At 40.3% G+C, this 25,331-nt stretch overlaps 1 protein-coding gene across 1 annotated transcript in view; it reads right to left on the minus strand.

Moving 5' to 3' along the window:
- The window catches only part of LOC133563102 (cyclic nucleotide-gated cation channel beta-3-like), a 112,327-nt gene that overhangs the window by 44,112 nt on the left and 42,884 nt on the right, over nt 1–25,331 (minus strand). The window contains exons 16-21 of the mRNA XM_061917047.1: nt 24,777–24,932; nt 24,633–24,683; nt 15,618–15,667; nt 15,309–15,526; nt 10,723–10,750; nt 2,028–2,187 (exon numbers count right to left, since the gene is read on the minus strand). Coding sequence (XP_061773031.1) covers nt 2,028–2,187; nt 10,723–10,750; nt 15,309–15,526; nt 15,618–15,667; nt 24,633–24,683; nt 24,777–24,932 — 663 coding nt within the window. The remainder of the gene's footprint in view (nt 1–2,027; nt 2,188–10,722; nt 10,751–15,308; nt 15,527–15,617; nt 15,668–24,632; nt 24,684–24,776; nt 24,933–25,331) is intronic.

Below are 25,331 nucleotides of genomic sequence, written 5' to 3' on the forward strand. Positions count from 1 at the left end.
TTACAGAGATCATCAATAATAATGTTAAATCTGTATTATTCTAAAGTTGGTGGGAAAGGCGCAAACATCGCTTTGCTAAAGGCTGGACAGTAGAGGGCACTAGAGACAATTTCAAACACAGGAAGTAAAATGTGAAGCAACACATTCCAACTGATGGGAATTCACACCATTCCAGTTCACTGAATTTTTTTAACTGAAATATTTGCCTTGCAAAGAAGTGGTGCATTAAAGCAGTGTTTTTTTAACCTTTTTTGAGCCAAGGCATATTTTTTTCATTGAAAAAATCCAGAGGCACACCACCAGCAGATATCATTAAAAAATGAAACTCGGACAATAAAAAGTTGTTCTCGCAAGTGTTGGACACTCAACCATAATCAAACATGCATCACTATAGCGCTTGTCTCAAAGTAGGTGTACTGTCGCCACCTGTCACATCACGCCGTGACTTATTTGGAGTTTTTTTGCTGTTTTCCCGTGTGTAGTGTTTTAGTTCTTGTCTTGTGCTTCTATTTTGTTGGCTTTTTCTCTTTTTTTGGTATTTTCCTGTAGCAGTTTCATGTCTTCCTTGGAGCGCTATTCGCACCACCTTTTTTGTTTTAGCAATCGAGAATATTTAAGTTTTTGCTATATTTTTTTGTGTGGACATTTTTGTCATGTCATGCATAGATGTACTTGGTGGACACCGTCTTTGCTCCACACGCTGTAAGTTTTTGCTGTCGTCCAGCATTCTGTTTTTGTTTACTTTGTAGCCAGTTCAGTTTTAGTTTCGTTCTACATAGCCATCCCTAAGCTTTAATGCCTTTTCTTAGGGGCACTCGCCTTTTGTCTATTTTTGGTTTAATTATTAGATACCTTTTTACCTGCACACTGCTTCCAGCTGTCGCCTGCATATTGTGATCATGACAAACCATTGTTGTCTCTCACGACGTGTTCCCGACATATACAAGCCAATTAGCTACCGGCTTCCACCTACTGATATGGTATGGTATAACATATTTACTCTGCCGAGCTCTAAACCGCACCGACACTCAACAACGGCACATTATTTGCAGATTACAAGAACTGGTTTGCATGTAAAATACAAAAGTCAACTCTCAAATTTTTAAATAAATCATGTCACACTTTGAACAGGACACCAAATCTGTTATCTGTTTCTTTGTCAGTTAGTGGGAAGCCTGGCATTGCTGTTAACTAGTGTGTTGTACTCTGCTGTGTAACTTGACACTGCAACTCTGAGTGAGTCTTGCAGATGTGCATCAGTGAGGTGTGTTCTGTGTTTGTTCTTGATGAAGTTCATGTCAGAAAAGGCTGATTCACAAAGATAAGTTGAACCAAACAGGCTTGCAACCTTCATGGCTGCTGCTGTACTTTTCTGTGTCAACAAGGCACCAAAAGTTTGGTGCAGCCTGGTGGGCTTTATATTTTAAATTGTCAGGAAAGAAGAGAAAGGAATTTAAAAGGTAAAAAGGTGTTTGTGTTTAAAATCCTAAAATAAGTTTTAAGGTTGTATTTTTTCTCTAAAATTGTCTTTCTGAAAGTTATAAGAAGCAAAGTAAAACAATAAATGAATGTATTTAAGCAAGTGAAGGCCAAGTCTTTAAAATATTTTCTTGGATTTTCCAATTCTATTTGAGTTTTGTCTCTCTTAGAATTAAAAATGTCGAGCAAAGCAAGACCAGCTTGCTAGTAAATAAATAACATTTAAAAAACAGAGGCAGCTCACTGGTAAGTGCTGCTATTTGAGCTATTTTTAGAACAGGCCAGCGGGCGACTCATCTGGTCCTTACGGGCTACCTGGTGCCCGCCTGCACCGCGTAGGTGACCGCAATGTTGTACAATTCGCTAAAAAAAAAATCAAAAAAATCTGATGTAGCAATATTTAAAGCACAATGTGGCGAGGGACGATTTGAAGAAACATGGTACAGTGGAACATATTTAAGTCTGTGCCGCTTACGTTGATTGAGTCCACTGTGTTTTTGTTGTTACTAAAAAGGTACACAAACGTAAGAAACGATGTCCACACCCACCTCTGTCGACCTCCTGTGGGGGTCACAGGGACGGTCAGAGTTGTTAGTTTGCGGTCCTGGGGGGCGAGGAGCTCCTCCCCATTTCCCTCCCCAGCTTTCTCCCGGTCCGAGTCGACGTCCTCGACATTGACGGCTGGGCGGAGGCTGAGTCTAGAACTATCTGTGGAGGTTTGCACACACACGTGTCAGGTTAAAAGAGGGTAACGAGGATGAGGAAGGAGAAAATGCATGCGGCAAAGCGGGCCACGAGCGCAGCTCAGAGGCTTGGCGGCTTTACCTGATAATTAGGTCACCTGTAAGCGTATCCTGACAGATCATTAAACAAACTCACCGGTCTGCATGAACTATCTCAGCTGCGTCTCACTCATTATATACAAAATGCGTCCTCAAACTAAGCTCTAGAAAAATACCACATACAGGAGCTAGTACTTGTTGAGGTAGTACAAAATATAGTCTGTTGACAAAACTCAAGCACCGAAGAAAGATTTGAACTGACTAGAAATCTGGCAAGAACATCACAGCATATCAAAGAAATCTTCTGGAGTGAGACAACACAAAAAATATTTTTGTTTCAACTATTGCTCTATTAAAAATTTCACATCAAACCTTTGAGGATTGGCAACCATAAATTGGCCCTAGTGTGTGAATGTGAGTGTGAATGTTGTCTGTCTATCTGTGTTGGCCCCGACTTGTCCGGGGTATAACCCGCCTTCCGCCCGAATGCAGCTGAGATAGGCTCCAGCAACCCCCGCGACCCCAAAACGGACAAGCGGTAGGAAATGGATGGATGGATGGACAATAACATTCATTTTAATGATCAGTTTTTTGTTGATGGTAAATATATATTGGTAAATAACATGTATTATTTATTAATATTTCTAGGATTTGTCGTTTTATAATCATGGATTTCCTCTCTTGCTTTTTTAAAAAGGTTAACTATCAATAGTAATTATTGTGAAATCTGCACTGTTAGTGAAAAGTGCTTCCCATTCATAATTTTTGTGGCGGTCCAAGTTTTTGGTGACAGGCCACTACAACTTAGATTTGACGATTACTCGATTATTATAAACACATTATGATGGGACTGTCTGTGAATGCAGCTTGTCGTTACAACTGTTGAGTAGAACTCTGCTTACTAACACATCTCATTAGTTAAAATTTAAAGTACCCATGATTGTCTCACATCATACTTGCCAACCTTGAGACCTCCGATTTCGGGAGGTGGGGGGTGGTTGAGTTGGAGGCGTGGTCGGGGGTGGGGCGGATGGCGCGGTTGGGGGCGTTGTTAAGAGAATTCACCAAGTCAAGTATTTTATATATATATATATATATATATATATATAAAATAAAAACTTGAATTTCAGTGTTCATTTATTTACACATATACACACACATAACACACATCTACTCATTGTTGAGTTAAGGGTTGAATTGTCTATCCTTGTTCTATTCTCTGTCACTATTTTTCCAACAATGTGCATGTACTGGCAGTATTGTCCTGTTTAAGAGTGTCACAACATTGCTGTTTACGGCAGACAAACTGCTTTACAGTAGACAAAAACGTGACTGCTGTTGTTGTGTGTTGTTACTGCGCTGGGAGGACGTTAATGAAACTGCCTAACAATAAACCCACATAAGAAACCAAGAACTCGCTCTCTATCATTCTACAGTTATAACGTTATTGGGCAGGCACACTGTTTATATTGTGGGAAGGCGGACGTGAAAACAGGCTGTCCTCACTCAGGTCCGCATGGAGAAAATTGGTCCCGGGAGGTTTTCGGGAGAGGCGCTGAATTTCGGGAGTCTCCTGGAAAATCCGGGAGGGTTGGCAAGTATGTCTCACATACACACTAGGTGCCAGAGAGTAGGAGGACATAGCAGGTGGAGGCATCAGTCTTGCCAACTTTGTCGTATTTTTAGCGAGTATTCAGACCCCTCTTGGTTGTGCTTTCCAAAATAACGCTACCAGAAACAAAACTGGCGACATTTCACTCTTTTCATAAAGCAGCGGGTCCTTCCACATACAACTAGGGCTGGGCGATATATCGATATACTCGATATATCACGGGTTTGTCTCTGTGCCAAACAGAAAATGACTATATTGTGATATTCGAGTATACGTTCTCACGCAGTTGCTTTTAGCTGCTGGCATTACACTACAGGCTCTTCCCAAAAGAAAAGTTGTCACGTATGTTCGCTATTTTAGTTAAGGAAAAAATTGCAATAAGAAACATATGTTTAATGTACCATAAGACTTTTTGTTAAAATAAAGCCAATAATCCAATTTTTTTGTGGTTCCCTTTATTTAGAAAAGTATTGAAAAGTCGCGAAATATATTTTGGTACCGGTAGTGGTACCAAAATATTGGTATCGGGACAACCCTAGTTTGTAGTGTAAAATGTTAGAAAAGACTGTGTGACATTAGTGAAATAACTATGGTAGCTACGAAAAACACATTTATTATGAACAGTCTATTAATTTATTAAATTGAAGTGGAGTGGTAATTGTTTTTGCAACGCCTATTGGCCACAATCCCTTAAATTAAGCTCATGGCGCAGTAAGTTGAGTACTGGATACTTTCTAATACGCTTCTGCCTTGGAGACTGCGTACCTCTAAGTAATATGCAACGTGAATGATTCGATAGCTTGGTTGGTAGAGTGGCCGTGCCAGCAACTTGAGGGTTCCAGGTTTGATCCCCGGTTCCGCCATCCTAGTCACTGCCGCTGTTTTCCTTGGGCAAGACACTTTACAAACCTGCTCCCAGTGCCACCCACACTGGTTTAAATGTAACTTAGATATTGGGTTTCACTATGTAAAGTGCTTTGAGTCACTAGAGAAAAGCGCTATATTAATATAGTTCACCTCACTTCTTGTTTATATTGACTAATGCCGTGTTTTAGACTACAACATTGTACAGTCAAGGGCACTTATTACATATGTCTAGCGTGTGTGCTTAGCTGTTGTGTAGCTGCAAGCTCCTAGGAGTCTGAAGACAACGGTGTTTACTAGGGCTGCCAATCTTTGGGTGTCCCACGATTCGATTCAATATCGATTCTTGTGGTCGCGATTCGATTATATGTCGATTTTTTCGATTCAATGATATTTTCCATTCAAAAAAAATATTTTTCCGATTCAAAACGATTCTGTATTCATTCAATACATAGGATTTCAGCAGGATCCACCCCAGTCTGCTGAAATGCTAGCAGAGTAGTAGATTTTTTTAAAAAAAAGCTTTTATAATTGTAAAGGACAATGTTTTATCAACTAATTGGAATAATGTAAATTTGTTTTAACTATTAAACGAACCAAAAATATGACTTATTTTATCTTTGTGAAAACATTGGACACAGTGTGTTGTCAAGCTTATGAGATGCGATGCAAGAGTAAGCCACTGTGACACTATTGTTCTTTTTTTAATTTTATTTTTAGAAATGTCTAATGATAATGTCAATGAAGTATTTTTAATCACTGCAATGCTGAAATTATAACTAATGTTAATACTGTTGTTGATGATATTCATTTTTGTTTCACTACTTTTGGTTTGTTCTGTGTCGTGTTTGTGTCTCCTCAATTGTTCTGTTTATTGCAGTTCTGAGTGTTGCTGGGTCAGGTTTGGTTTTGGAATTGGATTACATTGTTATGTTATTGCTGTGTAATAGAGATGCGCGGTTTGTGGTCTCATCCGCGGAGTCCGCGGATGAGACCGCGGGTCGGGCGGGTGACATGACGAAAAAATAGATTTTAATTAGATTCGGGCGGGTGGCGGTTGAACCATTCGGAAATATTTGATATACATGGTTCTGGGATCGGTATCCTTTGCCATTCGAAGAGCCATTTAAGACCCGTGTCATAAAGCGAAGAAGACAATAGGAGACGCTATTATTCTCTTGAGTGACTGCCGGCAGTCACCCTGATAATAAGTATTAGGACGTGCTATGAAGCCATTGGCTTTGTCGCCTACTACAACATTTACGATCTGTTTCTCAGTCCAGCATTATGTTGTGTGTGGCTTCTGCGGCAACACGCACACGACTGCAAGGCATACTGGGTGACACAGAGTACACTAATGGTTGTGATATAAACAATTTTAACACTCTTAGTAATATGCGCCACGCTGTGAAGCCACACAATACAAGATTGACAAACACATTTCGGGAGAACATCCTCACAGTAACAACATAAATGCAACACAACAAATACCCAGAATCCTTTGTATCTGTGATACTTCCTGACTATTTTATACACCCCACTGCCAACTCCAAAGACATGCACCTGGGGATAGGTTGATTGGCAACGCTAAATCGGCCCTAGTGTGTGAATGTGAGTGTGAATGTTGTCTGTCTGTGTTGGCCCTGTGATGAGGTGGCGACTTGTCCAGGGTGTACACCGCCTTCCGCCCGATGGTAGCTGAGATAGGCGCCAGCGTGCCCCGCGACCCCAAAAAGGGAATAAACGGTAGAAAATGGATGGATGGATGGAAATTTCAAAAAATCGATTTAAAAAAAAAAAAAGAGAAACGATTCTGAATCGCACAACGTGAGAATCACGATTCGTATTCGATTCGATTTTTTCCCACACCCCTAGTGTTTACCCTTTGTAAGCAAAAACATTGAGACTTTAACTGGATGTCCAGGTGTGTTGGATGTTGGTATGGTATTGTAGTGTTGCTATAATATGCTGTGATGTCATTCAACTCTACGGCAGAGAATGTGCAAGTTGGACTGATTCACCTGTGCGTCTTATTGGTGTAATCAGCGAGTCGTCTTCGATGAAGAAGGCGGGGTTAGAAATGCCGGAAAGCTGGCGGGGCAGCGAGTCCAGTTGCTTAGATGGGGGGCTGACAATGGGCGGCAGGCGAGGGTGTGTGGGGATGTTTGGCAGTTCAAGGGTGCTGCCGTTGGGCGAGGACGGAGACGGGGAGCGGGAGCGGAGCTGACGGAGGTGAGGAGGGAGAGGACCTTGTCGAGCGAAGGGGTTGAGTTCGAAGTCCTGTTTTTGCTGTTGTTGTTGCTTCTTAGGCATCTTGAGGCATAAGGCTGTTGAGGCGGCTCCTGACGTTGACAAAGTACTGCCGCGTCCTGTTGGGAAACTGGGACAGCTTCTGAGGGACCTCGGACAAGCTCTGGGAGAAAGAGGTCAGAGCTGGACCGACCGAGGAGGTGGCGATGGACGCCGCGGGCAGGAGCTCGCTCACAGTCCGGGCGATGCTGCGAGGGACCTGCGTGAGTCGGATATGAGAGAGCTCCTGGCGCAGCTCGGGGGGCAGAGAGGGTAAATGCTTGGTGACGTCAGACAGCTGCGCGGGCGGTTTGGGCATGGAAGGGATCTTGGGAAGGGAGATGCCGTTCTCTTTGAAGAAGGCGTTGATGTTGCCCAGGCACTCCGAGGTGAGAGGGATGCGCATCAGGCAGCTCTTAATTGCATCGCAGCTCACTGGCGCTGCAGAGGAGACAAGTGGATAGCACGTATAAACTTTCATCATTAAGGCTGGACTCCTTGGAACAACACTGTACAGACGAGGTGTGTCAGGAAAGTTCCAGGACTGAAAGTCCCCCTGACTGGTCTCTCACTATTATGTTAGATCCACTATGGACTGGACTCTCACACTATTATGTTAGATCCACTATGGACCGGCCTCTCACTATTATGTTAGGTCCACTATGAACTGGAGTCTCACACTATCATGTGAGATCCACTATGGACTAGACTCTCACTATTATGTTAGATTCACTATGGACTGGACTCTCACTATTATGTTAGATCCACTATGGACTGGACTCTCACAATATTATGTTAGATCCACTATGGACTGGACTCTCACAATATTATGTTTGATCCACTATGGACTGGACTCTCACACTATTAAATTAGATCCACTATGGACTGGACGCTCACACTACTATGTTAGATCCACTATGGACTGGACTCTCACTATTATGTTGGATCCACTATGGACTGGACTCTCACAATATTATGTTAGATCCACTATGGACTGGACTCACACTATTAAATTAGATCCGCTATTGACTGGACTCTCACACTACTATGTTAGATCCACTATGGACTTGACTCTCACAATGTTATGTTAAATCCACCATGGACTGGACTCTCACAATATTATGTTAGATCCGTATGGACTTGACTCTCACAATGTTATGTTAGATCCACTATGGACTGGACTCTCACTATTATGTTAGATCCACTATGGACTGGACTCTCACTATTATGTTAGATTCACTATGGACTGGACTCTCACTATTATGTTAGATCCACTATGGACTGGACTCTCACAATATTATGTTAGATCCACTATGGACTGGACTCTCACAATATTATGTTAGATCCACTATGGACTGGACTCTCACACTATTAAATTAGATCCACTGTGGACTGGACTCTCACACTATTATGTTAGATCCACTATGGACTGGACTCTCACTATTATGTTGGATCCACTATGGACTGGACTCTCACAATATTATGTTAGATCCACTATGGACTGGACTCACACTATTAAATTAGATCCGCTATGGACTGGACTCTGACACTACTATGTTAGATCCACTATGGACTTGACTCTCACAATGTTATGTTAAATCCACCATGGACTGGACTCTCACAATATTATGTTAGATCGACTATGGACTTGACTCTCACAATGTTATGTTAGATCCACTATGGACTGGACTCTCACAATATCATGTTAGATCTACTATGGACTGGACTCTCACAATATCATGTTAGATCCACTATGGACTGGACTCTCACAATATTATGCTAGATCCACTATGGACTGGACTCTCACAATATTATGCTAGATCCACTATGGACTGGACTCTCACAATATTATGTTAGATCCACTATGGACTGGACTCTCACAGTATTATCTTAGATCCACTACGGACTGGACTCTCACAATATTATGTTAGATCCACTATGGACTGGACTCTCACAGTATTATGTTAGACCCACTACGGACTGGACTCTCACAATATTATGCTAGATCCACTATGGACTGGACTCTCACACTATTATGTTAGATCGACTATGGACTATGGCCGAAATGAGTTTCCTCCGCCGTGTGGCGGGGCTCTCCCTTAGAGATAGGGTGAGAAGCTCTGCCATCCGGGAGGAACTCAAAGTAAAGCCGCTGCTCCTTCACATCGAGAGGAGCCAGATGAGGTGGTTCGGGCATCTGGTCAGGATGCCACCCGAACGCCTCCCTAGGGAGGTGTTTAGGGCACGTCCAACCGGTAGGAGGCCACGGGGAAGACCCAGGACACGTTGGGAAGACTATGTCTCCCGGCTGGCCTGGGAACGCCTCGGGATCCCCCGGGAAGAGCTAGACGAAGTGGCTGGGGAGAGGGAAGTCTGGGTTTCCCTGCTTAGGCTGTTGCCCCCGCGACCCGACCTCGGATAAGCGGAAGATGATGGATGGATGATGGATGGATGGACTATGGACTGGAGTCTCACATCATTATGTTAGATCCACTACGGACTGGACTCTCACAGTATTATGTTAGACTCACTACAGACTGGACTCTCACAATATTATGCTAGATCCACAACGGACTGTACTCTCACACTATTATGTTAGATCGACTATGGACTGGACTCCCACTATTATGTTAGATCCACTATGGACTGGACTCTCACACTATTATGTTAGATCCACTACGGACTGGACTCTCACAATATGATGCTAAATCCACCCTGGACTGGACTCTCACAATATTATGCTAGATCCACTATGGACTGGACTCTCACACTATTATGTTAGATCCATTACGGACTGGACTCTCACACTATTATGTTAGATCCACTACGGACTGGACTCTCACACTATTATGTTAGATCCACTACGGACTGGACTCTCACACTATTATGTTAGATCCACTATGAACTGGACTCTCACACTATTATGTTAGATCCACTACGGACTGGACTCTCACACCATTATGTTAGATCCACTACAGACTGGACTCTCACACTATTATGTTAGATCCACTATGAACTGGATTCTCACACTATTATGTTAGATCCACTACGGACTGGACTCTCACACTATTATGTTAGATCCACTACGGACTGGACTCTCACACTATTATGTTGGATCCACTATGAACTGGACTCTCACACTATTATGTTAGATCCACTATGAACTGGACTCCCACACTATTATGTTAGATCCACTATGGACTGGACTCTCACACTATTATGCTAGATCTACTCAACGGTCGCATATTGGGGGTCCCCACATCTGCAGTCCCCTCCAAGGATTCTCATTGTCATCCCATTTGGTTGAGTTGTTTCTTGCCCTGATGTGGGATCTGAGACCAGGATGTCATTGTGGCTTGTGCAGCCCTTTGAGACACTCGTGATTTAGGGCTATATAAGTAAACATTGATTGATTGATTGATTGAACCTAATCTTTCAACAAGGGTTACATTAGGCCAAAGCCAGGTTGCTTAGTAGAGAGGTTGCTCCAGCATGACCCTGGTTCCGTTGTTTCCTCTTTCCCTTCTTGAAGACGTGGACGGCATCAAGAGGATCCCAGAAGAATCCTTCCAGCTGTGCATGAAGGCTGGGAAAGTGCGTTTGACAGACTTGCACTTGGGAGGATTATTGTCTTTTGTGACACCTGTCCTGGAACTTCTCTGACAAACCTTGAATACAAATACAAAAACAACTTACCCCCACACTCGTCCCCACAGGCCTCCTCCTGCAAAACAACACTTACAAATTATTTTTCTTAGCTACAACAAGTGAATGCTAATACAAATGTGTTCATTTTAGGGCTGTCTTTGACTAAATATTTTCATACTCCCATCAAATTTTGTTAGATTTTGCCTATCGTCGCTGATCAGTTGAAAAATTTTAAGAGAAACATATATGTAGTAGAACAGCTTTTCTTAACCGTTGGGCCATGAGCGCTCTGGAGAGGACCAGTCCGTAAGAGTGTAGCGGTACTAAGGTGCAATACACTTTTCCACCACTTGTGGCAGTAATGACAATACAAAAAAACAGAAGAAGTTTGGAGTATTAGTCATTAAGAAGCATACTTGCCAATCTTGAGACGTCCAAATTCGGGAGATGGGGCGGAGTTTGGTGGTAATAGGGGGTGTATATTCTAGCGTCCCGGAAGAGTTAGTGCTGGAAGGGGTTCTGGGTCTTTGTTCTGTTGTGTTTATGTTGTGTTACGGTGCGGATGTTCTCTCGAAATGTGTTTGTCATTCTTGTTTGGTGTGGGTTCACAGTGTGGCGCATATTTGTAACAGTGTTAAAGTTGTTTATACGGCTACCCTCAGGGTGACCTGTATGGCTGTTCACCAAGTATGGCTTGCATTCCCTTATGTGTGTTTAAAAGCCGCATACATCATGTGACTAGGCGGGCACGCTGTTTGAATGGAGAAAAGGTGGACTTGACGACAGGTTGTAGAGGACACCAAACGCAGTGCTTTTAAGGTACGCCCCCAATACTGTTGTCCGGGTGGAAATCAGGAGAACTTCGGGAGAATGGTTGCCCCGTGAGATTTTTGGGAAGGGGCACTGAAATTCGGGAGTCTCCTGGGAAAATCGGGAGGGTTGGCAAGTATGTAGAGAAGTTTCTTAAAGTGTTCACATTATTATTTTGTTTCTACATTTAAAACACTTCCTTGTGATCTACATAACAAGTAATTGTAGTTCTTTGGTCAAAATGTTGCATAGATTATGTTTTACAGACCATTTTTGACCGTCTCGTCAGGATGCATAGTTTTGTGGGCGTTCCTATGTACGTGCCTCCACTTTGACGGCGTCTTCTTCCCGTCAGCCATGCTGTAGTTTTTAGCGCTTCCATATGGATTCTACTGACAGATATAAGTTTGAACTATACGCTACATTGTATTAGAAATGGCAACAGCGGAGGATGCATGTGCATGTAAGAGCCAGTCTGCCCCACAACAAGAAGATAGAGAAAAAGAAGAGGTTTATTGACTAAAACGGTGGACTCGCACAAAGCCGTTTTGGTAAGTCCCTATCATATATGGATAATCCGCTGACGTCACACCTAGGGAAAAAACGTCACATTTGCGGCAAATTTTAAATGGCTCGTTAGGAAAAGTATGCAGAAGGGCAAAATTGTTTTATCTATAAATATGTCTGCCATGCCTCCATGATTTGATTTAAAATTTTCAGGACTTATGCAGATCTCAAAGTGTCATTAGGTAAAAAAAAAGTTGGTTTTACATAATAGGGCCCCTTCAGGCGCAAAAATTATGACTAAAATGGTGAAGCTGTGTGTTAATTTGCACTCTGATTTTATTGTAAGTTTAGTTAAGAAACCTATTCATTGTATTTATGTATTTTATCACAACTTAATTGTATGTAAATATATATTTTCTCAGTTATCTATGAAACCATTTTAATGCAGTGTATTTGCTCAGGACTTATTTTTCGTTATCAGCATGACCTAAGCCCAAGGTTTATGTGTCAAATAAATAATACTTTCCTGAGTAACGCACAATTTCATATCATTTGACAAGGTTGTAAACTGTAAATAGGTTAGATATAATTGTTTGATACGATTAAAATCAAGGCTAAGATGAGGACCAGTCATAGACAATTTAGAGTGAAAAGCAAATTTTATTTTCACTCGTATAATAAACATTCTAACTTGGATCGTTTCCCTGGCTACGAGACTCTCCTGAAGGACTGTGCGGCGAAGACACAACATATTCCCTTTTTGTCTCTCATCGACACACACCTTTTGTTGTTGACTTTGGACTAGCGACTGCACGACATCAAGTCCGCGGAACAGAGACACACTGCAGGCTTACACACAAACATGCCTCCACAAAAATATACGCCATACACATACAACCCCCCCCCCCCCCCCCCCCCCAATCTAACGCCCTCGACGCAAATCCCATAGGGGTGATGAAAGGATGGTCAGTGCCTGAGCTGCGGCCTACCACCACGACCCCGCACTCCCTTCCCTCTCTTGCTAGATATCTCAAGATGTATGTTGTAATATGTATATGTGCTTTGCTATGGAGGTTTTTTTCCCCACTAAGGAGCCCAGTCTAGATAGTTTTTTTTGTTTTTTTTTACTCATCCTTTTCTACCGTTTTACCTTTTTCTCCATCTTTTACGGGGGCGCCTTGTGGTGACCCATCAGGGTTCCTGTTCTGTAACCCTGCACACTGTTTGTTTGTCTAACCTTGAACGGGTTTGTGCTGAAAACAAAGTTTTGTTGTACTTGTGCAATGACAATAAAGACCTATCTATCTATCGATCGATCGATCGATTGATCGATTGATACTTTTATTAGTAGATTGCACAGTTCAGTACATATTCCGTACAATTGACCACTAAATGGTAACACCCGAATAAGTTTTTCAACTTGTTTAAGTCGGTTAATCTATCTATCTATCTATCTATCTATCGATAAGCGGAAGAAGATGGATGGATGGATAATTGATACTTTACTGAGTAACGTACAGTTTCATATCATTTGACAAGGTTGTAAACTGTAAATAGGTTAGATATAATTGTTTGATACGATTAAAATCTCGGTTAAGATGACAAATTCTGTGTTAACATTTAAGTCGGCCCCGGGCCCCTCTGTATTGGATGAGTTGGGCCCAGAGGTCCAAAATGTGAAGAAACCAATATCGTAGTGTATACCGACTGGTCTCTTAGTCACTAGTTACTTCAAATTATTACAGCCTGTCTCTTTATACATATTTTTTTTAATTTCTTTAATACATTTTGGCCAAAGGGGGGCATTTCAATTTCTTACACACACTTATTATTGCATATGTTGGCCAGAGGGGGAGCACTTCAAATTTTGACAAACAGATACTAGATCAGGGGTCGGGAACCTTTTTGGTTGAGAGAGCCATGAAAGCCAAATATTTCAAAATGTATTTCCGTGAGAGTCATAAAATATTTTTTAAACACTAAATACAACTAAATGCGTGCATTTTTAAGTAAGACCTGTCATTTATTTGTGATCATGTTCTGTTTAGTTATGTTCTGTTTTGTTTTTGACTCCATTAGTTCCTGTTTTTGCGCACCCTGGCTTGTTTTTGTTTCCATGACTACCAATCAGTTCACCTGTTTTCACGACTTACACACATGATTCGCTTGAACTCATGTACCCGTTGTCAATCACCACGTCACCATTAAAGCCTGCAGTTGCCAGGCAGTTAGCCTGGCGACATCACCTTCTACTCACCCTCTATCACCTCCTACACACCTATGTTATCCATGCCGACGATCCATGCTCTTTCTCGGTCCAAGTAAGATTTTCATGCCATAGTTTGTAAGTTTTATTTTATGTTCATAGTTCTCCCATTGTGGGAGTTTTACTTTTCATAGCCAAGTTTTTAACATCCACTGAGAGCGCCTTTTGTTTATACCCTTTGTTTTTGTAATATTTTTGAGTTAAGATTAAAGATGTCATTACCTTCACGCCATGTCCGTTCCAATCGCTTTGCACCACGGTAAAACAAACCACACCATAGTCCAGGTCTTGACAAGACCAACATTTTTAGAGTATAATAAGTCTCTTATTCTTTTTAATAAAATTGTTATTTTAAATTTAACCAATAATAAATGTTATACTTCTTACCATTAATGCGACATCTTGAACAGGTGCAATAGAAAACAGACGGTTGGATTAAAATGCATGAGAATGTTTTATAATTTGAATGTTATTCTTAACACTGTGATTACCATCGTAATTATTAATTACTTATCGTGTTAAGCAATGTCAGCTAAGATTTATCTGAGAGCCAGTTGTAGTCATCAAAAGAGCCACATCTGGCTCTAGAGCCATAGGTTCCCTACCCCTGTACTAGATGGTTCGATTAGTCTTTCGCACCTATACCCATGTCGTACGACCAATTTTCACGTCAGGACCGCTGTTTTTATTAGGGCTCCGGTCTTTCATTAAAGTGAACAAAACAAAGATCTAATTTCCACCTCAAAAAAGGCTAAACCAAAGTCTGTGACGACCTCTAGTCTGGCGCAGCAACAAGACGATATCTCAGTTGACAAAACACAATTTGTCTGTGGACAAGAATCTTTTTATGAAATTAAAAGAAGACATAAGGAACACAATTAATTATATGCTCCCCACACACCTGCTGTAGAAGCAGGGTCAAAGCAGGTATTTACTGACCTTCATCCCACAGAGAGGATTTCATGTCTGACCATGGACGAAGTTGATAACCGAATCATTGAATCTTCGACGATTAGAAGACAGCCCTAGGTTATTGTGGTGATAATAGTACCTTTTCAGTAGTCTTGGCACCTTCTGCGTCTTCCGCAGCCTTCTGTGGCTGCTGGGTCACAGGCGCAGGTTGAGGAACTACTTCCAGGGTCTTGTCCTCTACCTGCTGTTCAGGGTCTGGCTCCGAGGCCTTTGTTGGTTCAGGTCTGAGAGGTGGTGGCGAAGGGGATGTTGGTGGTGGTTGCTGGGGCTCTTCTTCGGGCTGGTGATTATCTTTCACTATGATTACATGGAAAAGGCATCTTAGTGTGGATGCACATTTAAATAGTCTGGTCATGTGAGAAGGAAATGGTGCTCGGTTGTTCTGTACCTTCTTCACTGATGGTGTGTTCCTCGGCCTCCACAACGGGACTCTCGTTTCTGTATGCAGAACAGGAGACATTTGTGCATTTGTCCTATTCAGTTTGACAAATATGCCAGTTTGCGGCGTGCTTTGACGAGAAAAATGGTTTTACTGTGAGAATAGTTTACCATTTAACCAGCTGAAAACATCAAAATAGATCATATTCAAAAAGACAGCATGTCATTTATAGATTCATAGAAAGTCAGAGTGTTCATTAAAAAAAAAACATTTACCAAAGAAATAGCACAACCTAATTGCTGTACGAGTTAAAAGTAACACCTCATCATTGATAATGTTATTCTAGATCAGGGGTCGGGAACCTTTTTGGCTGAAAATGTATTTCCGTAAGAGCCATATAATATTTTTTTCAACACTGAACACAACTAAACACGTGGATTTTTAAGTAAGACCAATATGTCCAGAGTATAATAGGTCTCTTATTCTTTGTAATAACATTGTTATTCTGAAGCTAACTGTGGAGGGGGCGTGGCCTGCGGGCCTGCAGCGAAGCGGGGTGTTGCCAGGACCGGCCTCGAAATCAGCGACAGGTGCGTAGATGGCCCACCTGGGCTTTGTTATCTAATCACCTGTCGCTCTGTTTATAAGCAGCAGCCAGGATGAGAGACCGGGTTGGGGCTGGAGCCAGAGTGAGAGCGAGAACATAAGAGAAAAAGACAATTGCTGGAAAGCAACTGAGAGACTTATTGAAAAATAAAAAAATATTGTAACCCCGAAACAGGCTTTCATGTCGGTGCTTGGTGGTCTGAAGAACCCCCAGGAGAGAAAGCCCTAAACCAGGGGTGTTCAAAGTGCGGCCCGGGAGCCATTTGCGGCCCGCAGCTAATTGTTTACCAGCCCGCCACACATTCTAGAAATGCTATTGCAAAAATAAAAAAGAACATTAAAAATATTGGAATGAGGTGAAATCTATCGAGAAAATGACACAAAGCTGCCATGCAGGCTGTTTTTGTTTTTTTGTTTTTTTTATTTTAACATGTAAAAACCATCTTTACCATGCATTGATTAACGTGGACAAGTTGAACAAGTTGAAAAACTTATTCGGGTGTTACCATTTAGTGGTCAATTGTACGGAATATGTACTGTACGGTGAAATCTACTAATTAAAAGTTTCAATCGATCAATTATTTATTTAAAATTTTTTTGCCATTGCTCAAAAAAAAACAATGACAAAAAAATCCATGTTATAATGAATTATTTTCAAAGCACCAATTAGTTCAAATATTTCATTTTAAAATGTTTTATGTGTAAATATTGCATATATTGTGTCTTGCCATATAAAAACAAAGTTTTATTTGACAAAAGAGCATAAAACAAACAAAATAACAGTTAAAACGTAAAATCGACAGATATATCTGAAGTTGATCTCATAACTTAAGTGTTGAAAGTAAAAAACAAAACCTAATAAAAATGTATCACTTGATGAGTGGGGCACCTTTTGGATCCCAAATATATTTAGTGGTATTTATTTATCTTTTCACTGTATTTACTCAAAAAAATTAAGAATTAAAATCAATGGTGTCCTGCATTTTTAATCTTTTAGGGCTGTAATTACTAAATACTGGATATTTCAGTTTAAAAAAACGAAGTTTTTGACAGAAAAGCCATAAAACCTTTTTTTTTTTTTTAAGTTGATATAGAGATTTACTGTAAGCGTTAAAAAAAATAAAAAATACAAATTTGACTTATTTTTAACATTTTAATAACTGAGACTCTTTATGGTCCCCGGGACCCCTAAAGGTAACATACATTTTAAAAATCCATATATTTTGTTATGGTTTGAAAATGAAAAATATCAAAATGGCCCCTGCATGCTTTAATTTTTCCATTTCTGGCCCTCAGTGGAAAAAGTTTGGACACCCCTACCCTAAACTAATCAATAATAAATAAATCACTTTTTACCCTTAATGCAACTTCTTGAAAAAGTGCGGTAGAAAAAGGATGGATGGATTCAAATGCATGAGCATATTTTATTTTTTTGAACGTTATTTTGAACATTTTAATTACAAGTGGAATTATTCATTACTTATCGTGTTAAGCAGTGTCAGCTCAGATTTATCCGAGAGCCAGATGCAGTCATCAAAAGAGCCACATCTGGCTCGCGGGCCATAGGTTCCCTACCCCTGTTCTAGATCAATGAAAAACTCAATTGTGAGTCACATTTTTAAGGTGTGAGTGCGTACGTGAACTTTCCCCAAATTCAATTGGTGATATGAGAGATGAAAGCAAAATAATAGTACTAGTAATACTATAGTAATAATGCTGTAATACAGTGGTTCTCAAATGGGGTACGCTTACCCGTGGGGGTACTTGAAGGTATGCCAAAGGGTACGTGAGATTTTTTTTAAATATTCTAAAAATAGCAACAATTCAAAAATCCTTTATAAATATATTTATTGAATAATACCTCAACAAAATATGAATGTAAGTTCATAAACTGTGAAAAGAAATGCAACAATGCAAATAATTAGTGTTGACAGCTTGATTTTTTTGTGGACATGTTCCATAAATTTCGATGTTAAAGATTTCTTTTTTTGTGAAGAAATGTTTAGAATTAAGTTGAATCCAGATGGATCTCTATTACAATCCCCAAAGAGGGCACTTTAAGTTGATGATTACTTCTATGTGTAGAAATCTTTATTTATAATTGAATCACTTGTGTATTTTTCAACAAGTTTTTAGTTATTTTCATATATTTTTTTCAAAATAGTTCAAGAAAGACCACTACAAATGAGCAATATTTTGCACTGTTATACAATTTAATAAATCAGAAACGGATGACATAGTGCTATATTTTACTTATTTATCTCTTTTTTTCAAGCAAAAATGCTTTGCTCTGATTAGGGGGTACTTGAATAAAAAAAATGTTCACAGGGGGTACATCACTGAAAAAAGGTTGAGAACCACTTCTGTTAAAGATGCTAGGCTGCTACTAAATTGTACCGTAAGTCAAGCTGTGTCAATTAACAATAGCACTCTTTCTTTATGTAACGTGTTTACGCAATACTCACATCATCCATCAATGTTGATAAAGATAATGGTCACAAGGGAAAAAAACCCGGAGCAAACACTAGGATTCCACCATTTCATTGGAAAAACGAGCCAAATATTCCATTTTGTGTGCGTCTTTGGATGTCAGGATGTGGCACAGCAGCAGGTTACCGTAGGAACCGCGGGGAAGGCGGCGATGCAAAGGGGGAGGGAGTGAGGGAAGGCAGGCCGTTGCTAAGGGAAGCTGTGGCTGCTAGGGCACAGATGCTGAGGCAGAGGTATACATAACTGGAGCCCGCGGGACTTAAAGCGGGTCAACCTGATGACTAATGTTAAGGTCAAAGCAGCTGTGACTTTAGATCTCTGCCTGTTCAAGGGACACAGACAATTTATTTACAGTATGTATTAGAGATGTCTGATAATGGCTTTCTTGCCGGTATTTTTCCGAAATTGTTCAACTCTTAATTACCGATTCCCGATTCCGATATCAACCGATACCGATTGTTAGAAAAATTGTGTGTAAATTATCAAAAGACTTTCCACTCTCTGAGTTTCTATGGAGCAGATGAGAGCTGTTCTTGTTTGACCAAGCAAAGTCTTGGAAGATTCCGCTGTGTACGTTGGAATGCGAGGAGAGGGGTTTTCTATTGTGCTCAAACACCTGCCGAAGCTGAATCCAGGACAAGCCCAAGCCTGAGGCATCTTCTTCTTTTGTCTTCAATGTGACCGAAAACAATGACTGTTTACATACTCCCCATTTCTGTTGTGACATGTGTTGTTGCGTAAACATTGAATATCTAAATAAAAGAAGAGACGAAAACCTTTTTCGTCAGAGCTTGGTGCAGGACGGTACAAGTTGTACAGAGGCCATGTCTCTCCTCAGATCTGAGTCCAATTTTAAGTCTGTCTCTGTTTGATTCCTTGCCTTTTGTCTTGTTTAATAGATGTCATCAGTGTTTGAACCTGACACAGATATATACAGTCGTGGAATTAACACATTATTTTACCCCGATTTATGAACCCTTCTATCAAACTTTTCTTTTAATGAACCTTTAGATCGCGCCCAATATGCTTCTTCAAAGAATACCATACCGTACTAACTTTATTTATAAAGCCTATTAAAAACAACAACAGTTGAAGAACAACAGGGCAGTGTAGAGATGTCCAATAATGACGTTTTTGCCGAAATCCGATATTGTCCAACTCTTAATTACCGATACAGATATGAACCGATACCGATATATACAGTCATGGAATGAACACATTATTATGCATAATTTTGTTGTCTTGCCCCACTGAATGCATTAAACAATGTAACAAAGTTTTTAAAAATAAATCAACTAAAGTTATTGAAAAAAATGCCAACATGGCACTGGCATATTTATTATTGAAGTCACAAAAACAACAGCTTGAAATTTGGGACATGCTCTCCCTGAGAGAGCATGAGGAGGTTGAGGTGGGCGGGGTTGAGGTGGGCGCAAGGGGTGTATGTTGTAGCGTCCCGGAAGAGTTAGTGCTGCAAGGGCTTCTGGGTACCGTATTTTTCTGAATATAAGTCGCTCAGGAGTATAAGTCGCACCCGCTGAAAATGCATAATAAAGAAGGAAAAAACATATATAAGTTGCACTGGAGTATAAGTCGCATTTTTGGGGAAATTTATTTGATAAAACCCAACACCAAGAATAGACATCCATCCATCCATCCATCCATCCATTTTCTACCGCTTATTCCCTTTCGGGGTCGCGGGGGGCGCTGGCGCCTATCTCAGCTACAGTATAAGTCGCATTTTTGGGGAAATTTATTTGATAAAACCCAACACCAAGAATAGACATTTGAAAGGCAATTTAAAATAAATAAAGAATAGTGAACAACAGGCAGAATAAGTGTACGTTATATGAGGCATACTGTAAATAACCAACTGAGAAGGTGCCTGCTATGTTAACCTAACATATTATGGTAAGAGCCATTCAAATAACTATAACATGTAGAAAATGCTATACGTTTATCAAACAATCTGTCACTCCTAATCGGTAAATCCCATGAAATCTTATACGTCTAGTCTCTTATGTGAATGAGCTAAATAATATTATTTGATATTTTACGGTAATGTGTTAATAATTTCACACATAAGTCGCTCCTGAGATAAGTCGCACCCCTGGCCAAACTATGAAAAAAACTGCGACTTATAGTCCGAAAAATACGGTATTTGTTCTGTTGTGTTTATGTTGTATTACGGTGCGGATGTTCTCCCGAAATGTGTTTGTCATTCTCGTTCGGTGTGGGTTCACAGTGTGGCGCATATTTGTAGCAGTGTTAATTATTCCGCCACCCTCAGTGTGACCAAGTATGGCTTGCATTCACTTATGTGTGAGTGAAAAGCCGTATATATTATGTAATTGGGCCGGCACGCAAAGGCAGTACCTTTAAGGTTTATTGTCACTCTGTACATAGCAGCGTTTTAAAAAATCATACATTTTAGTTTTTGAAACCGATACCGATCATTTTAAAACCGATAATTTCCGATATTACATTTTAAAGCATTTATCGGCCGATAATATCGGCAGCCCGATATTATTGGACATCTCTAGTATGTATGCGTTTGTACGTCAATACGATGATGATCCCTTATCAAGGGGTGAGACATTATTGTGTATAAAGGACAATTTTATCCTAAATTATTTTTTCTGTGGAGAATTTTAGCCACCACAAATAGATTATGTGTTATCCATCAGGTCAAGGTTTGCATCGTAACTCTGCTTCCTAACACTGATCATGCACACCTGGTCTGCCAGAGAATAAGAAGACACAGGACAAAGTTACCAATGTAGTGACAATTTTAGCGAGTTTTCATACCCCGTCTAGATCAATTTACCTGGGGGCCAGTGGAAGTATTAGTCTGTATATATAAAACTGTATATTCTGAAACTATTGAGTTCCCGAGGAGATGGTCAGAGACACTTCCACTTGCTTAAAGGAAGTTGCTCTTTGTGTGTTTTGTTTTGTTGTCATTGTTTTGTAGTATTTTTTCGCAGCATTATTGTAGTTAGTATCTAGTGGTATTCAAAATTGCCATTATATATTTAATTGATATTGTTGGCCGCAATTATGTTAAACTATGAAGTTATCTAGAGGGGCCACAAAATATGGGGCCTGCGGGTGATAAAATACAATTGGTTGCAAAATGTGAATTATTAGACATGCAGGGCACTTCCACATGCGGCTGTGGAAAGGTGAGGTGTGGAAGCGTGCAGAACAACACCATGAGTGTGCAGTCCAGCATTTGTCTGGCAATAGCTCTAAAAAGACGGAGTGAAATGCGTAAACCAGTGTGTCCAAAGTGCGGTTTGGGGTCCAGTTGGGGGCTGCAGCTCATTGTCGAAGTCAAACCGGCAGAAAAAAATACCCACAATAATGGAAAGGAGTAAAAAAGGTACAATGTATTAGAAAAAGGCTGAAATGTTGATACTTTTAAAAATTTCAGATACAGTTCTGCTCTATTTTAGGTCATAACTTTGGTTGTCTCACGCTGAATTGAGTTGTTTTTTGCTATTTCTTATTATTACATATATTAACGATACATCCATCCATCCATTGCCTACCGCTTGTCCCTTTTGGGGTCGCGGGGGGTGCTGGAAAAGAGGGTTGTATGCGTAAGGACCCCCTGCTTTATGAAAAGAGTGAAATGTCGCCAGTTTTGTTTCTGGTAGGGTTCTTTTGGAAAGGACAACCGAGAGGGGTCTGAATACTTGCTACATCCTCCTACTCTCTGGCTTATGAGATGTGTAAAGAAGCAGAGTTCTACTGTACAGTTGTAACGACAAGCTGCATTCACAGACATTCCCATCATAATGTGTTTATGATAAGGGTGTAATCGTCAAATCTAAGTTGGGGTGGCCTGTCACAAAAAAAAATAAAAAATGTATGGGAAGCACTCTTGACCAACAGAACAGAGTTCACAATAATAATTATAGATAGTTAACCTTTTTAAAAATGCGAGAGAGGAAATCAATAATTATAAAATGACAAATCCTAGAAATAATACAAAAAAACATTACTTACCCATATTTGTTGATGGAGGGCCATTAACAAAAAACTGATCATTAAAATTAATGTTATTGTGAAACATCCATCCATCCATTTTCTACCGCTTGTTCCTTTCGGGGTCGCGGAGGATCGCTGGAGCCTATCTCAGCTGCATTCGGGCAGAAGGTGCGGTACACCCTGGACAAGTCACCACCTCATCACAGGGCCAACACTGATAGACAACATTCACACTCACATTCACACACACTAAAACATAATTTAAGCCCATTTATGTAGCACCAGGTTTAAAAAGTCCTCAGGGAGTTTAAAGTAAAACATTTTGGGTTCATATATTTTCTCCTTTTTTTTTTTGCTCAAATCTCTGAACCAACTTTAGTCCTAAATAATATTTAAAAAAGCAAACATGAGGAAGTGTGTCCATTGTCAAAGTAAGAAACACTATAACTAAATTGTCCCACCTAATTCTAAACAGTGAATATAACAAATTGTGATAGTATTCTCCAGAATAAAACCCTGAAATTACAAACAGCAACAATGCATCAAAATAACTTAAAAAATTAATCATATGTATATTCAGGCGTGATCTTATTCCAGCCGTTTAACCTTTACTATATAGGTCATTGGTTCTCAAATGGGGGTACGCGTACCCCTGGGGGTACTTGAAGGTATGCCAAGGGGTACGTGAGATTTTATTTAAATATTCTAAAAAATAGCAACAATTCAAAAATCCTTTATAAATATATTTATTGAATAATACTTCAACAAAATATGAATGTAAGTTCCTAAACTGTGAAAGGAAATGCAACAATGCAATAGTCAGTGTTGACAGCTAGATTTTTTGTGGACATGTTCCATAAATATTGATGTTAAAGATTTCTTTGTTTTGTGAAGAAATATTTAGAATGAAGTTGATGAATCCAGATGGATCTCTATTACAATCCCCAAAGAGTGCACTTTTAAGTTGATGATTACTTCTATGTGTAGAAATCTATATTCATAAAGTAGCTCGGAAGAGTTAGGGATGCATGGGATTCTGGGTATTTATCCTGTTGTGTTAATGATGTGTTACAGTGCAGATGTTCTCCCGAAATGTGTTTGTCATTCTTGTTTGGTGTGGGTTCACAGTGTGGCGCATATTAGTAAGAGTGTTAAAGTTGTTTAAAACGGGCACCCTCAGTGTAACCTGTATGGCTGTTGAACAAGTATGCCTTGCAGTCAGTTACGTGTGTCTGCAGTAACCACAATCAACATGTGACTGGGCTGACAAGCTGTTAGCACAGGTTGTAGGGGGCGTTAAAGGTTCCGCCATCATAGCATGCTCTTATTATTGTTGTCAGGGCGAAAACCAGCAGACATTTGCGAGAATAGATGCTCTGAAATTCGACAGTCTCCCGGAAAAATTAGGAGGGTTGGCAAGTGTGATGACGTCAAGCGGCATTCATATAAATCTCGCGGGCCGCACTAACGTTAAAATTTCATGTCATGGTCGCGTGTCTGAGACCCAAAGGTTTATTTATAGCACAAAGCAAAAAAAAACTGTATGCAGTGTTATTTCATTTTAAATTTCATAAGAGTTGAGGTGGCGACTTGTCCAGGGTGTACCCCGCCTTCCGCCAGATTGTAGCTGAGATAGGCGCCAGCGCCCCCCGCGACCCCAAAAGGGAATAAGCGGTAGAAAATGGATGGATGGATTTCATAAGAGTTTTGTGGCTCCCATTGTTTTCTTTATTTTGTGAAACGGGTCAAAATGTCCCTTGGAGTGGTAAAGGTTGCCGACCCCTGCTGTAGATGAAGTTCCACCGGACAAAATTATCTCTTTTCAAACTCCACTTAGCCACACAATTTCATGGAGAGTGGAGTCTAAGCAACAGAGCAGCAAACACAGAACAAGTGCAGCCAAAGTTCCTGCAGAGATCTTCCATAACTTACTGGATGCGATCAGGATGACTGCCTTCTCTGTCTTCTTGCAAAGCTGGCAGTCTGCGAGCAGTCAACACAGGGTCACATACCTCTCAGCATGAATAAAGCACACAGTCAGCAGAAAGAAAGAAAGAAAGGGAAAGGAATTCGTACTCTGCGTCTGCGTCGAACTCCTCCAGCAGCTCTTGGCTCCCCAGTGACAGTTTGATGGACTGGCCCTCACTGGCCAGCTGTCGAATGGCCATCTCAGCCGCGTGTCTCGCCACTTCTTCGGCCATACGTGTCATTTCCATGCGCTCCTGCAGCAAACTGAACGAATGATTTGCGGTTATTGTTGCTACAGTTTAATTTGTTGAGATGCTATATGCCGAGTGGATTTGCGTTTGTTAGAAATGTGAATCAATCATTCATACCATCAATTACAAATTAAAAAAAGAATTAGTATAATGCCAGGATGTCCAAAGTGCAACCTCAGCATATGTATTTATAGAAAAAACACATTACAGCCTACTTTTGAATATTAATGTACCAAAGGCTGATAAGGGCCTCACAAAAAAATACAATTTTGAAAACATTACAGTAAAAATCTATGAAATTAATATAGATCAATAAAATATTTGCATTACAACTAAGAAAAAAAAATAAGTAGAAGACATCATATACAATTCTGATAGCCTATAACTGAAATACAAATAAAACAGCATTTTA

This window comes from Nerophis ophidion, linkage group LG12, assembly GCF_033978795.1.
Source record: "Nerophis ophidion isolate RoL-2023_Sa linkage group LG12, RoL_Noph_v1.0, whole genome shotgun sequence".
In the NCBI taxonomy this organism is placed as follows: Eukaryota; Metazoa; Chordata; class Actinopteri; order Syngnathiformes; family Syngnathidae; genus Nerophis; species Nerophis ophidion.